Here is a 17,099-nt window from a genome sequence, read left to right as displayed (position 1 = left end):
ATATATATATATTTAAATGCCAGTGTTTTATTTACAATTTTCTCGGCGTTTTCATTAATTCAAGAGTCTTAAAATAGCCCTTGACTACCATTCACATTCAGTACGTATCCTTTTAATATATCATTCAATATTTTTTCGTATCCTGAAGGGGGAGAGCAGTGACTGTTCAAAAGAAATAGTTTATCTTTCATGTAGTCTAAAGACAAGCTTTATTTAACCTGTTTGGGTAGTAGACTACGACGTTATGAATAGTTCCTGGTTTTCCTGTTTGTCATATCCAAAGTCTCGTGCTCCCGAATCAAAATTTGTCATTAAAAAAACGTCCTTAGGACTATCTTTGACTATCTCAGGACTAGTTCGTAATCGACAGGACTCTTGAAGAATGCCCGGGTGATCAAACACTTTAAATCCAACGCCGCATGTTTTTAACGGATCAACGGACAATTCTCCCCCCCCCCACACACACACTTTTGAGAAAATTGTACGAAGGCATTACTAGCAGAAAGACAGTAAGGTGTGTAAATAACGGGACATAACAAAGAAGCAAAAAGACGTCAGCAAAGAGAAAGTTTTTTCCGTTGCTGTTCTATATTTAGAAGACAATTTTGGCAAGTACTGCGGACCAAAATAGGGACTGTATGTGTTCACCTTCTGTCGGTCACATGACAAGCTAACTTAAAGAAATCTTTATTTGTCTGCGATTAAGATAGCAGCACTTTTCTTTCAGAAGGTTCATTCTTCAATCGACAGTTTAAGTGTAAGAATAAAGAAACAGGAAAAGTGGGGGATAAAGCCCCGAACGTAAACAAAAAGGAAGCTTAAGCTTGGTCTGCCTATCGAGCACTTTACGGCATACTTGGGAACAGACTCACGTAGCTCGCGAGGAACTACACGTCACAGCATGACGCACTTCCCGCATATAGCAGGCCAATCGCTTGCATCATTAATGGGTTCTTGAAGCCAAGCTTTCATGCTTCCCACTTATTTATCAAAGATGGCAAATGCTGAAAATCACATATGATAACTAAGCCTATCTGTACGTCAGCACCGATTAAAATTATGATACAAACGGGTTTTAATATTCAAACCAAAAGTAAGTTTAACCAAAGACATTTTTAAGTCTTAGCGTGGAAGTCAATGAATACGTTTTATTTGACTTGAATGCTGTTTACAAAGTCTTATTCAAGTATCAATTCTTTCAAATGAATCCTACATCTTTCTAGATCGTTGCCAGAAGGGGTTATTTATGTGTCTAAAGTTTCTGTGTGCAATAGATTCATTATATACCAATGATTGAGGGATTTCTTTTGTCCCTGATGATCAAATGCCATTGAAAACAAGTCGTTTAGTTTCCCATAGCATACTAGACTCATCCACAACTTCAGTAAAAGAGTCACATGTCTACTGTGGCTTACTGGATAAGGGCAATTTCATTCTTAAACCAATCTACTTCAAATAAGTGCTTAACAATTTTTTTATATATCTTTTCAATTTTAAACTGATCATTATTATCAACATTTAATGGGAGAGGAACAACCGGGGGGGATTATTTATATAAATCTGAGGAGTCCATTCTCTTTAATTCCTCCCAACTCTACATGAAGAAAAACTGGTCACTAAATTAGGATGTGAGACGAATTCTTCTGCGTTCTACTTACAAGTAAAGGATGTGCTCAATTGCTGCCTTCACTTGATTGAAGACAAGGTCTTAAGATGTGCTCAAGCTTTGATTTATCATCTGACGAATAAGAAAATAACCATCGCTAACCACTGGGAATAATTTATTTCCTGCTAATGCCCAGAATTGCATCCTATCTGTATAAGTGGTTCAGCGAAAAAAATTAAATAAAAACGGTCTCGCACATGCACAACAGTTCATCTTTGATTTGTAAATAATTAATCAAAAATTAAACTGTTTATTCAACGATAAATGCAACAATCCACCTTATTATATAAAAGTCGAGTTTTTAATACGAACTAGAAAATTATGTAATAATTTATATTATACCATAAATTATAATTATATGAGTATTAAACTCCACGGCTACTGTAGACATTGTTCAATGCATCAACAGAAATATCGAAAATAAAATTACATGCTATAGCAACAATTGTAATTTAGTTTGTTTTAAAGAATCGGCGGAAATTCTAAGAACACTAGCCAATATCAAACTTGGAAACAACACGATTTTTAATCCGATTACGGCAACGATCATAAATACAAAAGTACGAAACTTACTCTATTCTATCCTTAACTGACAACTTTACTACATTTAATATCGTGTGCAACGTGACACGCGCTTGACTGCGCAAGTGTAGTTAGTCGCCAAGCTGCTTGCAACCGTTTTTTTTTTTTTTTTTAGTTTACTATAAGAGTCGTCTGTAATGGCATTTTGATAATTAAAGACATGTAAATTAAGTAATATAAATTTTATTAGTTTTTTATATATTATGTTTTTTTTTTAATTTATACTGAATTGTATTTCATCTAAGTTCGAAAACGGAAGAGAATAGTATTTTTTTTAAAGTACAAACAAATACGTAACGATTATTTCATAGGGGGCGCTACTGATTTGGCCAAACGACTTCGTATTGATTCGAAAAACCAGTGAAAGAATTCTGACAATTTCCTTATTGTTTTTTCATTTTATTTTGCTCAAGATAAAAAGAAGTTAGTCGGATAGCACGAAACGACCTACATTACGTCATGAATAAGTTTAAAACAAATTGTATTAAGATATTTGTTTTTTATTTCTCTAAAAACCTAAAAATAACGAATTCCTTCTATAAATATAATGACATACAAAATATATTTGGGCAGCAAGAGGATGGAAACCAACATTAGATTATTTTATATTAAATGAAAAGACATCAAAATTTTCACTAGATGTTAGAGTCCACAGAGGATATGAAATAAGCAGTGACCACTTCCTTGTTAAAATAAAATTAAGATTGCCACCTAATGGCTACAAGTAACAAGAACAGAAAGAAAATTTGAAACATTTCTTTATAAAACTAGACTATTGAATGACACAAATGTACAATGGCTATATGAACAAAGAATTAACCAATATCTAGATAAAATAAAACAAAATGACGAAATAGAAATAGAATGGCTTAATATAAAAACGATACTAAATGCAGCAGCAAATGAAAGCTTAGGAAGGACCAAAAAATCAATAAAAGAAAAAACTGAAGATCTGGGATGATACAATCAAAGAAATAATCAAAAAGAAAAAAGAAGCCTATCACAAATGGTTAAGCAGTAAAAGATTAGAAGATGAAATAGAATATAAAAGAATAAGAGCCATAGCTAAAAGAGAAGTCAGAAAAAGACAGAGAATCATCGAACAAATTTGTTTCTAATTTAGAACATGATTTATATAAAATAAGACCCAATGTATAAAAGATTTTGAAACACTTAAATGCAGATACCAAAGAAAATATAAAATTGAACGCCGAATTGAAATTAGAAGAATTTCTAAATTACTACACAGAATTGTGAACAGACAAATATTTTTAAAAAGACAACTGGCAAACAATTAACGAAACAAAAAAGGAAATAACTAAAGAAGAATTAGAAATCAGCCTGAAAGAAACAAGAAACGGAAAATCACCTGGAGAAGATAAGCTAGGTTCAGAACTATATAAATAAGCAAGAACAAGATTCAAAGACTTATTATTTTTAAATAAAATTTATTCAATTGGTATCCCCCCAACAGAATGGAAAAAAGCAATTGTGATTCCTATCTTTAAAAAAGGTAATAGAGATGACCCTAAAAACTATGGAGGTATAAGTATGCTAAATTCCTGTTACAAAATATATAGCAGAATCTTAAATAGCAAACTAATGAAATATTCTGAAAACTTTATTCTAGAGGTACAAAATGGATTTAGAAAAGGACGATCATGTATAGACCCGGCCTTTTGCCTAAAATTAATAATAGAGAAAAGAAGAGAATTCAATTTAGAAACACATATTGCATTTATTGACTTTGAAAAAGCATTTGACAAAGTTAAAAGAAACATATTATTTAACATATTAAAAGAAAGACAAATACCAAATAATATCCTAAAAGCTATCACAAGTATATATGAAAATAATCAAATACAAATAAGATTAAATCACGAGCTATCATATACAAGAGAGATAAACCAAGGGGTCCGACAGGGATGTCCCCTCTCAGCAACTCTTTTTAATATCTACTTAAAGGAAATAATAATAAAATGGAATAAAAATTTACATCAAGGAATTAAACTTTCACCTACAGTAAGCTTAAACACTGTCCTTTTTGCCGACGACCAAATAATAATTACAAATTCTGAAGATAACTTACAGAAAGCTATTTTAGATCTAAATGAGATATCCAAAGATTATGGTATGATAATATCAACAAAAAAAAAAAATCAAAAATTATGGCCTTTAAAGGACAAGATCCAGCAAGAACTAAAATAGTAATAGACAACAAGATCTTAGAACAGGTGAATTCATGTAACTACCTAGGATGTACGATCACATATCAAAATAAAAAAGATATAAACCTACAATTGCGAAATAATATTTAAAAATAACAGGTGTAATTAACTCTATATTTAAACCAAACCTAGTTCAAAACCAAACCAGGCTAAAAATATACAATACATTAGCCCTGAAAGTCTTAATGTATGGAAGCGAAATCTGGACAATAAAACAAAAAGACAAACAAAGATTAACAACAGCAGAAATGAAGTTTATGAGAAAAACTGCAAAGTATACCCTATTTGATCACAAAAGAAACGAAGAAATTACGAAAGAATTAAACCAAGAACCAGTAATAGAAAAAATTAAAAAATATAAACATAGATAGATGGAACACGTTCAAAGAATGAAAACAGAAAGATTACCTAAACAAGCCTTAAAGTACAAGCCATTAGGAAAAAGAAAACCAGGATGTCCTCTTAAACGATTCAACGATGACTTCTAAGGCCAGAACAGTCCATGCTAGGCCTAAATCCTTGATCGCATGATGATGATGATAATGATGAAAAACAGATGTTTGTCAATGCAAATATTCAGATGTGCATTAATAGTTCACTGTATGAGAACAATTTTTCTGACTATTCAGGAATGTTTTAACGTAAAAGGAACGCCAGGTAAGCTAATAAACTCAGGAGACGACCATTCTTCGAAATGGCCAATATGAAGCATCAGTTACGCACGTTATGCTGCAACAGCAGAGCTTTTACTGTTCTCTGATGCTGAAGCATTTTCTTTTTATCAATCGATATCAATCTGAAGCATGTTACTTTTATACGTAGCTTATTCCTCAAATGTCATTGCTACATTCCTCTCTCAATCAAGTACTTCGTATGAACTAGGATATCCATTTGTTATACAACCCATGGGGTAATGGTTTACCCCATTACCTCATGGGGTAATGGTTTAGCCCAAGGGGATAACTGTGACATCTAGTATAATAGGGGGAAACTACGACCTAATCATGTACAGAATGCAAGGTAATATGGCTAGCGCACGAAGCAATTCACCCAAAATCTTTTGCTGGAGCTGCTAAAAAAAAAAAGTCTGCCTGTTATTCTTAGCTGAAGTGAATCAACCGCAGTGTCTTTTAAAAAAAGGGTTGTTGACAGTTTTAAGACGGAAGTGATGTCACTATTCTTTGTCATGATTTATCATGCGTGAATTATTAAAGGAAATAATGTCACATAATCTATAACAGCATTTAGTATTTATTTTATTTAATATTAAAAGAAATAAATTAAATGTTAAATATTTATTATTTATTTATTAAATATTTATTATACAGTGCACTGGTGTCCTTCATATGATTCTGAATTGGTAATCTGAAATAAGTTTGAATTTGCGTACAGAATATCGTATATATCAGTCTATCATTCATACGTGAATGGGACAGCTTGAATTCTGTCCATCTCCGACCCTACGAAGGCTTCTTCGCCACTGCTGTCACGCTTTCAATTGATCTGCGCAGATTACGCTGATTTAAATGCTCCACTGCGCAGCATGCTCTGCAGATCAGTTATGTTAATTTGTAAGCTGCTCGGCTTATACTGGTGTAAGAAATTTCAACTAATCAAAGGAAAATTTTAAACAAAGGGAATTATAGGGTTACTTGATTTCTCGTGAATTTTTTTTTTTTTTAAAAGCTACATCGAGAATTGAATTCTTTGTGCAAAATCAGATCAGCTTCCCACTGGTATTCTGTCTTGGAACTATTCAAGGCTATAAACGGCTGATTGAGCAACACAAGAAGGCCTTTGTGGGGAAATATTGATATTGCATTAGAAAAATAAACGTTTATGCTCAAAGAAACAATAAATGGAAGAAAAATATGTTGCTTTCGAAATCGGGAGGTGGAAAAATGTTAAATGAAGCAGTCGTAAAACGAGGTTCTCAACTGAATGCAGCCAAGAAAATAAATTCATCGAAGGCAAAGAAACTCTCAGTTGAATGCTAACGGCTACACTTGAGGCGAAGCATTGACTTAAAGAAAAACCATCCACGACGCCCCGTAGAGATTAATGACGTACCCCAAAGCCTCTAGTTGGCAATTTTTCCATCGGCACAAAAGTCACATTACGGAAGTAATTTATACATGAGATAGTAGTCGGTGATCAGGGGGACAGTTCCACTTAATCAAGCACACGCACTCCGAAATAGCTGCGATTCTTCTATCTAAAGATAGACGGCGATCGATTCGCTCTCAAGGTGGCGACAAAAGTTATGTAACACACACCTACGGTGGTGGTGTCATTGACATTGAAAACAGCCGAAAATAAGCTTCGTCATTTCCGGTGTGAAAGTTCTTTTCTCTGTAGCGTATATACAAACTCCCCATAAAATACTAGCGCTCACTCGACACGCGATGATTGGCTACAAATTCTCTAAGTTGTTTTTGGAAAACAAACCTGGAGTACGTTTAGCAGGACTGAAAAACCTTTTCCAGAGTCAACGAAACTGAGTTTGATTTTCATTAAGAACATTTCAATCTAAAGACAACTTTGTTGACATTTTCGGCGCTTCTGCACAAACCCAGTCATTTTAATTCGTGCACTGAGTGAACCATCTATGAATACCTTCGATTCTGTTAACTTGTACGACTCCCGTTTCCTCTACCTACGAAATTTATTTTAATTATATCCACAATCAGCCGAGCTTTGTTAGTTATCTTACCAACATGATGAGAATAAAAGAAATATCCTGTAACGCCTTTCATTCTTGATTGGAGTCATGGAGCTTCTTTGGCCCTAACTTTTTGAAGATCGGTATTCAGCCATCAAAAACTTAACACACGAGCAGGGGCGACTCGTGCATAGGCACTGCTGAACTGCAGCACCCCCAATTTTCTCGATATATAAATATATTTATTCATTTATTTATATTTGCTTGTAATATTTAATTTTATCATCAACAATCCTATACAATTCTCTTATTTTGTATAAAAAATAATAAAAATCCATCTTGTAGCATTTAGAAGGGCGAAGGACGCTAGCAGCACTGTGTTTACCACAGTGTCATATTGCTACGCGCGCAAGCATATGCACATCATAATGAGATGCGAGCTATTAGCGTAATGCGGCACTGTCCGTCGCGCAGTTCCACTGTTGTTTATATTCAGTTTGCGCCAGTAGCAGAGTGTTCGTAGTGTTTATCGTGTTTACTCCGTCTCTTTAAATATTTGGACATTACAATTAAAGACAAATAGTTTTTATTTTAGAACATTATTGGGGTTATGATAATGGATGTTATTTTTAAGTAATTTTGTATTATACTAAACTGTATAATTTTATCGTAAACAATATTTTTTCAAGTTTATTTTTTTTTTAAATTTTTACCATAATTTTGATATTTTATCCAAACACGTCTACACTGTAATTCCAATAACACGATTAAACATTTGATGGGATAGAGAATTAAAATCACCGGCGCCCAAGGGTATTTCCACTGCGCGCATCACTCCAGTGAATATATTTGTCTCGATTGTAATGTGGAATTATTTTCCTCACACCCACGTCTTAAATATTAATTTTCTTAAAATTAATTTGAAGCCATGTAAGTTGTTTCATGAGGTGAATGGACGAACAGCCTCTAACGGATGATTTTTTTAAAAAACTGGTTTTAAAATTATCGAAAACTTCAGTCATAACACTTTGCAATGCTGATGTTGTTATTTTACATTTTAATTTGAAGTGAATTTGCATTTATTATAATACTAAATCACACTTTATCCCAACCGATACGCGCAACTACATCACCTTTTTTTTTTTAAATCCTTATTTTAATCCGCGGTTGCGTTTGTTCATTGTATTTATTTTTAATTCTACTGATATGGACAGAATTTAAATAACACTGTCAACACACACAACTGCCGTGCCTTTATTACCAGTAAAAACAGCACAAGCGAATCCAATTGAGAACTTCCAGCACGAGATGCTGTAATTGTGAAATGCTTCTAGGGAAAAAAAAAAAAAAAATAGAAAGAAAACCATCCGAACTGAACGAAGCCCCCAGTTGCGAAACAGAAAAATTACATTAACAGTTGGAGTGCGCCGAGATTTATGCATTTAAATTCACGTTACAAAATATATTAAATTGAATCGAGTTCCTTCTTGCTTGCATACTTTTCCTTCCTATGAATGACATTAAAAATGACAAAAAACTTAGTACTTTAGTATATGGGATATTAATCTTTATTCGCTTTGTGTATTCAACTTCGAAGGACAAAATGCGAAGAATTTTAAACATTGTTTCCATTTTAAATTAAAAAAAACAACAACAAAGCATTAAACTCCAGAAGGTATTCTTCATTATGTATCGCACTTTCAAATTCATGAAAACAGATAAAGCGGAGATGACAGCGATTTACGGGCGACATTTTTCCCTGCTAAGCTCATGGGATGTAGAAAACACTCCCGTACATCTCCTTCATGCATTTGTTTATGAAAATGCAGCGATGTGATAAATCAGTTAAGCGTGATAGTTACAAGCAACAACTAGCATTAACTTAAAGACTGTAAAGCAAAATTAGAACTGCAACTCGTTAAGGATTAAAATTAATCCGATTAACTTTCATAGATACGATTCAACCTAAGCAACAGTGTCGAATGCTGTTGAAGAAACATCGCATAAGTATTTCGCATAAGTGTATGTGAAAACTAGTCAGGAGAAAAGGATGTACTGCTCGCTGACAAGATTTGTTTGCTAAATGGCGTGGTATCAGAGGAAGCAACTGATTTCTTAAATTAGGGGCAATTGATCATGTTATCTCTTTCGTTCGTAACGTCAAAGTTAACCAATCCACTTCTGAATATCTTCAGCGGGTATTCCACAGTTTAAGAATCATTGGTAAGAGAACTAGTGAAGCTCAACACATCAGAATTATGGAAGGGTGAAAGGAAGTATTGATATCGCCATACAAGGCTTCACTCAGGTCAATATTGGATTACAACTCCCAGGTTTACTCCCCATGGATGTCAAGAAGATTGAAGACATTCAGAAAAGAGTGGTTTGGATGCGTAGAGAGATTGCATCGTGACAGTTAAGACAATCGGTTGATTCATTGTAATTCTGTTGAAGTGATCTAACACGAGACAGAGTGGATTTAATTGAAGTTTATAAGTTAATTCAGAGCATATGTTAATAGATAAGAGCTTGCCGCATTTGACTGAATCAGGATCCACTAGAGGGCGTGATATTTTAGTTCCCTTTTACAGTTTGAATAGAATATATACAGCGAATAGCACCGATGGGTTACAGAATCAGTTAACCTTTATCATTGAATTGAGTAGAACATGTCGGCTTTGTTCTTAATCTTTATCTGGACGATTTCAATCGAAGGTGAGTTAGCCGATCTCATACGGAGGTAGCAGGGTTTTTTCTCCCGGAAACTCGGGTTTTTCATCCCGCATACAGACAAATCGGCCCTGCAGAACACACGCAATTTACAGACAAAAATCCTAGTGTGGTAGTGGTGGAGGTGGGCGGTAGATGGCGTTGATGGAGATGATTCGTAGTAGAGGTTCGGTGTAGTGGTTGAGACAGTTGTAGGTGTCCTCCGGCGATGAGTCTTCGGACTCCTTGGAGGTATCAGGAATAATAGTAATAATAATAATTAATAATAATAATCTCGATATTAAATGCTAAGTTAAGACATATCCAAACACCGCGACTATAAAATTAAAGGTATCAATTTTTTCAAGTGAGAAAAATTCCAGTGCAAATGGAGACTGCAGAAGTTTGTGCCCATCATTTCATCCTCATTATCAACATTTCAAAACGAAAAAAAAAAAAAATATTAGACACGATGTGACCCTGAAGAAGTCCGGGGATCGTTCATGAATTTTTAAATATTACTGTATGCTAACATAAACACACGCAGATATTTCCATGCTTTGAAGACAGCTTTATTTATACAATTTATTCAGCTTATTTACATAAGCTGAATAAATTGCCGTCTCATTCTAATCCTATCATCGCCAAGTTTCGCTTAAATCGCTCCTACAGCAGCGGTTTTTTCTATTTCATTCTCGTAAAACATTTGTATCCACTTCGCATTCGGATTTCATAACCGGTGACAAATGACCGGGTTGAGCTCAGCGATGTTAAAAAATAAGAATTTTAAATATTTAGATTATAAAGGAAGGGACTTGTAGTGGGATTGCCGTTTTATTCAAATGGATTTAAACTCGCCACTACGAGAAGAATAAAACTTGTTTTTTTTTTATGAATTATTAACCAGCTCGTTCCAAATTCATCACACCCATTCTCAGAAGAACCATTCTCTCCTGACATGTGCACTGTGCCCAGGAACTGCGCAACTAATTAATATCGGATGTAATAATGCGTGGTAACCCTCTTTCTAACCCACTATTCCAATCGCTGCGTATTTCTAGTTCCCTCATGTAGACGTTTGTTATTTTTGCAGAAAGCCCAGTGTATTTTTTTAAAAAAAAAAAAGGCAAAGAAGAAATCCATACCTCACATAAGCAATGCTACTCTTTATAGCGAGTCAGTGGATAGGAAGGAGAAACTCCAAGGTCACCTCAAAGGGACATAACGGCGTCTAAAACAATGGAAGGCTGTCGCGGTGTGAGTGGCTCCACTGCTCTTCAAATTGATTTGCAGTACTCGATCCTGACGGTTGACGTCTGAAAGGAGTTTCAAATTAATCATTTCAGTTGTCAATTAAGTATCAAAAATGTAATTTTAAATCAAAGAAAAATAAGTCGTTTATTACTTAAAAAAATTCCTGAATGTGCTTTTCTTTTCCAGCCATGCCACTGGAACTGTACACCCTCTGGCAACAGTACCCTTGGGATTTAGGAAGTGTGGGTTGTGAACTTAAAGCAATCATCCCCGAAGCCACCGCATACGCCTCCATTCTAACCATCGTCACCTTCAGCACGGAGCGCTACGTTGCCATCTGCCATCCCATTCGCCAGCAGATCAAGTCCAAGCTTTCTCACGCTATCCGAAACATCGTGATTATCTGGTTGATATCATTGGCTGGAGCGTCCCCTTACGGCGTCTTCATACAGGTGAACTACATCATGGATCCCAACAACAAAGATCCCATCCTCGAGTCTGCGTGGTGCGGCTTCCCGTTCAACGATCCCAACTATAAATGGCAACTGCTGCTGTTGTGTTCCACTTTCCTGTTCTTTGTGGTTCCGCTGACGCTCATTACGGCCCTCTACATTCGCATCGCCGTCACTCTGCGACAATCAAGCACACTTCATCGTTGCACCTCGGAAAGTAATTCCAACAAGACTAACGATGGGGAAAGGTCAAAGACCCAATCCAGGAGAGCGGTTGTAAGAATGCTAGGTGAGTATCTTTTGAGGTTGTCTTTGTTATTGTAATGGTGCTCGAAACCACCCCTGCTCTTCGATAAAGCGGTCTGTTATGAAGGTAGGTAGAGGGTTACCCCAAGTCCGGATAACAAACCAGCTTGTGAACACACACACACAACCATTGAGCATGCAACAGGTACGTAGGTGACTCGAATGCAGGATGGTGCAAGGGACCTGGATGTACACTGGTGTGGATTTTCTAATATTAGAAACATATTGGCATCTTGAGCAGGAGATTACCAAGCAGGCAAATCTAAAGCTGGAGCTCCACATGAGGGTGAAGATTTAGGGTCAGTGATCCATATAGTATTACTATTAATAAGACGTAGGTATTACTAAGAAATGGTAGTACAAATATCGACTGCTCTGAAGGAATCGGTAGACATTCCTTGAAAGAATTTTCAAATTTGTTTAATATTTTAATAAATATTCTCCACTTCATTATGTTTAACAAAGAACATAAATATGACAAAGACGTATATGGAGTTGGAATTATTTAAAAACAAGGCCGGAGAGATTGCGTGGATGCAAGTTCATATTCGGGACCAAATTAAGACTTTCATGAAGCATTTAAAAATTCTGTTTGAACACAGAACGTAATGGATGGAGGATGGCCAAACAGATGACAAGTACGTTCAGCACATACTAAAATTATTACGTCAAGGTCAAAAAGAAGTAGTTCCAATGGAAAACACTGAGTATTTATCAAGGATCCTCTGTTGAGAATTAACTAGAATTTCACACCTTTGTTCGTATAAGTTTAAATATAGAATAGCAACAACAGTCAGTGAGATAAACGGCTGAAATCATGCACTAATCTTAAGTGTTGCCTAGCGACGAAAAACCACAGCTCAAGTAATTGTGGGTCTCTTAGCATGTTCCTCACTATTCTATGGGCACACATATATTCGTATTTTTTGTTAGTTTTTTAAGCGGAAAATAAAACACTATATTTTGTTTCTATTTAAAAATCGTATACAAACAAAAACCGATGGTGATTAGATTCATTGAGTTAACCATCCTGAATGTCCACATTAATATGAATGAATCCTGACCGCCAATTCGCATCATTAAACTGAATTTCATTTATGCTTAAAATGCACGCGACTCATCCAATCTAACCCTAACCAACGACATGCAAACTACGCATGTACAAAATTCTCTTCTTCCTTTTTTTTTTTTTTTTCGTAATAGGCCTATTGGCCTGCTAGGGAGCTATCCTAAGTCCTTCCAAGCCGTATCTGACCCGAAGATAAGGGGGCTGCCCCTATGCCTCTAGATGCATGTGTTCACGGAGCCGTTTATCCTCCTTTGCGGGAGAAACTCGGTAGAAAAACTTGCTGTCCACCCCCAAGACGGGGCTATGGCTGAGAAAGTTCGTAAGCTCCTCACGCCAGCGACAGGAATCGAACCCAGCACACTCCTTTCCCGGGCATAAAGTTGCGAAGCGCAAAGCCATTCGGATGTACAAAATTAACTAAAAACATTACAGAAGCAATAAATATACAGGGTGGCCATAAAATAATTTTCCCTCTTTGGAGGCATCTGTAGGTAAAATCCAATAAACGTAATCAGACCAAATTTTATATTGAGACTTTTGAAGGCATGGGGAGATGATTTCCGCGAAAAAAAAAAAAAGCTTTAGTACCAAAAATCGCCGATAGGGGAAAATTTGGCGCTGGCGGAGCCGAAAACAAGCGGATAATGACATTAAAGGCAAATAAAATGGAATAATAACATTTCGACGGTGTAAGCTCATTCCGGCTGGATATGTGGCGCGTAACAATGATAATAATAATAATAATTAAACTAAAACAACGACTTGCGAGAGACACAGAAATTAATGAAGGGATTGAACTGGCAGGAAATAATGTTTTATTCATCAGAATCAGGGTCCCCTGAACCACATACACGATTTTCAATGTGCTGACCTTTCTTGTGTACAACAAATTGCATCCGTGTGTGCGACATGCTCTACAGCTGAGCGTAAGGAGTCGGATTGGATGTTCATAAAAGCCCGTTTTATGTTCTCTTTCAAGACATGCAAGTTGGGAACCAGCTGGAATGAGTGACGCGGCTGTCGCTTACACTCGAAATGTTATTATTCCATTTTATCTGCCTTTAATGTTATTATCCGTTTGTTTTCTGCTCCACCAGCGCCAAAATTTCTCCTATCGGCGACGTTTGGTATTTATTTATTTTTTTTTTCGTGGAAATTATCTCCCCATGCCTTCGAAAGTCTCAATATAAAATTTGGTCTCATTCCGTTTATTGGTTTTAGCTACAGATGCCTCCAAAGAGGGAAAGTTATTTTATGGCCAGCCTGTATTTTAATCACAAAATATTTTTGAATTTCCGAATCGTATTTACAAATGATGCATTGGCCAAATCTGATTTATTTTTTGGCTCGCATTTGAATGAGAACTAATACCATCTATCTTTTCCTATCAGCTCTCATTAAGCAAGCTTTAACCCTTTGAGAGTACATACCACGATTGGCAGAGACAAACATCCATACTAACGGATCAAAACTGCACAGGCTAGGAAAGAAAATTCAGTTGAAAAGACCTTGTTAGCATCGCAGGTGATACTCTCATTAAAATTTCAAAGCATTACACAACCAATCGTGATCATGCCTCTAGTAAATGAAGTCGCTCAAATTTCATATAAAACAAGCCGCATCGTCTATCCCAGAAGACACAGTAATTCGCTTGCAACTCGTGCATATAAATTGAGCGCATTCGTTGCAACAAAAAGCGAATAAAATTATAGAAAAGTGTGTCTGTTACTGAGATCATTCATTTAAGTGTATCTCACGAGACCTTGCTTAGTTACAGTTCGATAAAGTCAACGTTTCGGATCTTGACTTTGTTGGATGAAGAGTTAAAAGTGGCATTCACGTATACGAAGGAGGATTGTTCAGTCGATGTGCTTGGCGATCGGTCCTGAGAAAGCGGCTTATATTCCAAAGGACTCGCGACTGCCAAATGTCTAAATGAGACGAGGAAAACATTCAGATGTCACGCGTTAAATCCACGTCTTAGTTTGTCTCGTTTCACACGACAATCTACGACACGATATATGATGAATCGTATATCGTGTCAATTCAACGAACCATTCACCAGAACATTTACGCAACTATTACGTTTCAAATTCCGTATTTGTGACATTTCTAATTGTGTGTGACAGTTTGAGGTGCTAACAATGTTGTGGGTATCCTGTTTGTCTGTCGAGTGTCGAGCCAATGCGAGGATCTTAGATAGGCTCCTATTGATCCAACGTACAAATTCATATCACGAACATACTTCCTTAGAAAATGGAAGCATTTGTCTACAATCTTCAGTAAAACATGGACAAACAAAGATTCAGAAATTTATCATAAAATTGAAGTTCTGTGGGGATGTGCAGGATTTGTTTTGTGATAAGGTCATCTCAGTTTTATTTTATTTTTGATGGGAGGTTTCTAGAGAAGACAAGTTTTTTAAACAGTTAAGGGATGTCGCTGTTTTTAATCCCTCGATGCGAGCTGACACTCCCATTTCTTTTCCGTCGACCATCGTAGTCTACAAGATCAACCAAAGAGTTTTGATCATCTACTAGCGGGTCTTGAAAGGTGGTTTTTTTTTTTTTTTCTTTTTAATGGCAACTTCGTATGCAGTCCAGGAATTTTGCAAAAACACGTTAATGCAACTTTCTCCATAGCATTCCATTAAGTCAATGGAAGTTTGGCATTTTGGATGAAAAAAAGCGATTGTCGCCTCGTGAAGCTTTGGTGGGGATGCACTTGGAGCATAACAAGAAAGAAGAGCCATAATTGCAACCAAGGAGATGACGTGCTGCACGTGTAAGGGGTTGTACTCATTAGAATTCAGAAATTTGCATACACCGGAAGTCCGAGTATTTTTGTAAGGCGAATGAGGGCTAAAGAAAAAAAAAAGAATTTTTATTTCAATGGCAACTTTGTATGCAGTCCGGGAATTTCGCAAAAGATTCAAAATTTAAGTAGACTCGCCTTCCAGGAATTTAAACACTTTCTGTACAGAAAAGCGGGTTTGGCCATCGCCTTCATACGAGATGCAGACAAGATAGACATTTTTCCACTCCTTTGACGGATAAATAATCGTGTTGGGATAAGCACTGGGTTAGTACTTTATTTTCAAAACACTTAAACTGCACACCAGCAGCATGTGGGTCTCCTCTTTATCCCTCATCACTTCCCACCAGTTTTCAATAATACGATCCCATACTTACAATACTGCATCGCTGATACGCACCCCACGTTCCAGTTCATTTAAAAAGGTGTTTCATTGGTTGAGATCTAGACTACGGGCTATCCAGTCAATGTTTTAAAACACATTTTCCTCAAATGACGTCCGATGAAGGATTTGTCCATCGTTGTACCGAAAGAGAGAAGGTCATCGATTTTTTGAAGTTGATTTTGCCTGCTTCATTACAAACAACTGGGGATGTTTACGGACTGTTCCCTCTATTAACCTGAATGAACACCTGTAGATTCTTTGAATCTTCTGGAGCCCAGATTTCCATACCAACCTTCACGCTATTGGTGTTAGCTTCCTCGGCGGAAGCGGCACCCCCTCCGATAACCTTATATGCAGTTGTTCGGGGGTGACGTCATTTACCAATGTGTCGAGCACTGATAACACTTCTTATATAAAACCGGCTTCAACTCCTGATAAGGTACACGTCCATTGGTCGCATGTTACGACAGGAACGTACAAACAAACCAAATCAAACAACGTCCCATTTATTTTCAAACACTTGACGACCAGAGAGTTGAAATAATGACAATTTTAATGGTATCGGAATATTTTTCGTTTGTTTACAAGAATAATTTCTTACTACAATAAGGGATAGTAACTGAATATCAAAGGGATGTGGCATTTTCTAATTTTTTATTCAGAAGATAAACTAAGAAGCGAAGCTATAGATAAATGGTCCACATTAAGACCTTTAGGTCACGCGACAAAAACGTAGAAAGCTTACGAACATTCTGGTATTAGAAATGGAAGCAGAAGGCAGCATCATATTCACGATGCTCTCTCGCAATTCTTAGCGGAAAGCAACTTGGTTGGGGTCGTATTTCCAGCCGAAGTTACGTTTTCTTGTAGTCGAGCCACAGTGGAAGATTCGGTAATACTAAACCCGATGCAATCAAACAAGCATTCGACATCCAACTGTTATATTAGTTTACGCAGATACTGACGTCCTTA

General features: G+C 36.3%; 1 protein-coding gene across 1 annotated transcript in view; it reads left to right on the top strand.

Annotated features, from left to right (window-relative positions):
* The window catches only part of LOC150097887 (neuromedin-U receptor 2-like), a 236,397-nt gene that overhangs the window by 63,343 nt on the left and 155,955 nt on the right, over window positions 1–17,099 (top strand). Inside the window, exon 2 of the mRNA XM_090406622.1 lies at window positions 11,288–11,842. Coding sequence (XP_090262748.1) covers window positions 11,288–11,842 — 555 coding nt within the window. The remainder of the gene's footprint in view (window positions 1–11,287; window positions 11,843–17,099) is intronic.

This window comes from Typopeltis vanoorti, chromosome 16 (genome assembly GCF_054136105.1).
Source record: "Typopeltis vanoorti isolate ZY-2024b chromosome 16, IOZ_Tvanoo_1.0, whole genome shotgun sequence".
Classification (NCBI taxonomy): Eukaryota; Metazoa; Arthropoda; class Arachnida; order Uropygi; family Thelyphonidae; genus Typopeltis; species Typopeltis vanoorti.
The sequence above is the reverse complement of the archived record's forward strand: the minus strand, read 5'-3'. Positions and strand labels throughout refer to the sequence as shown.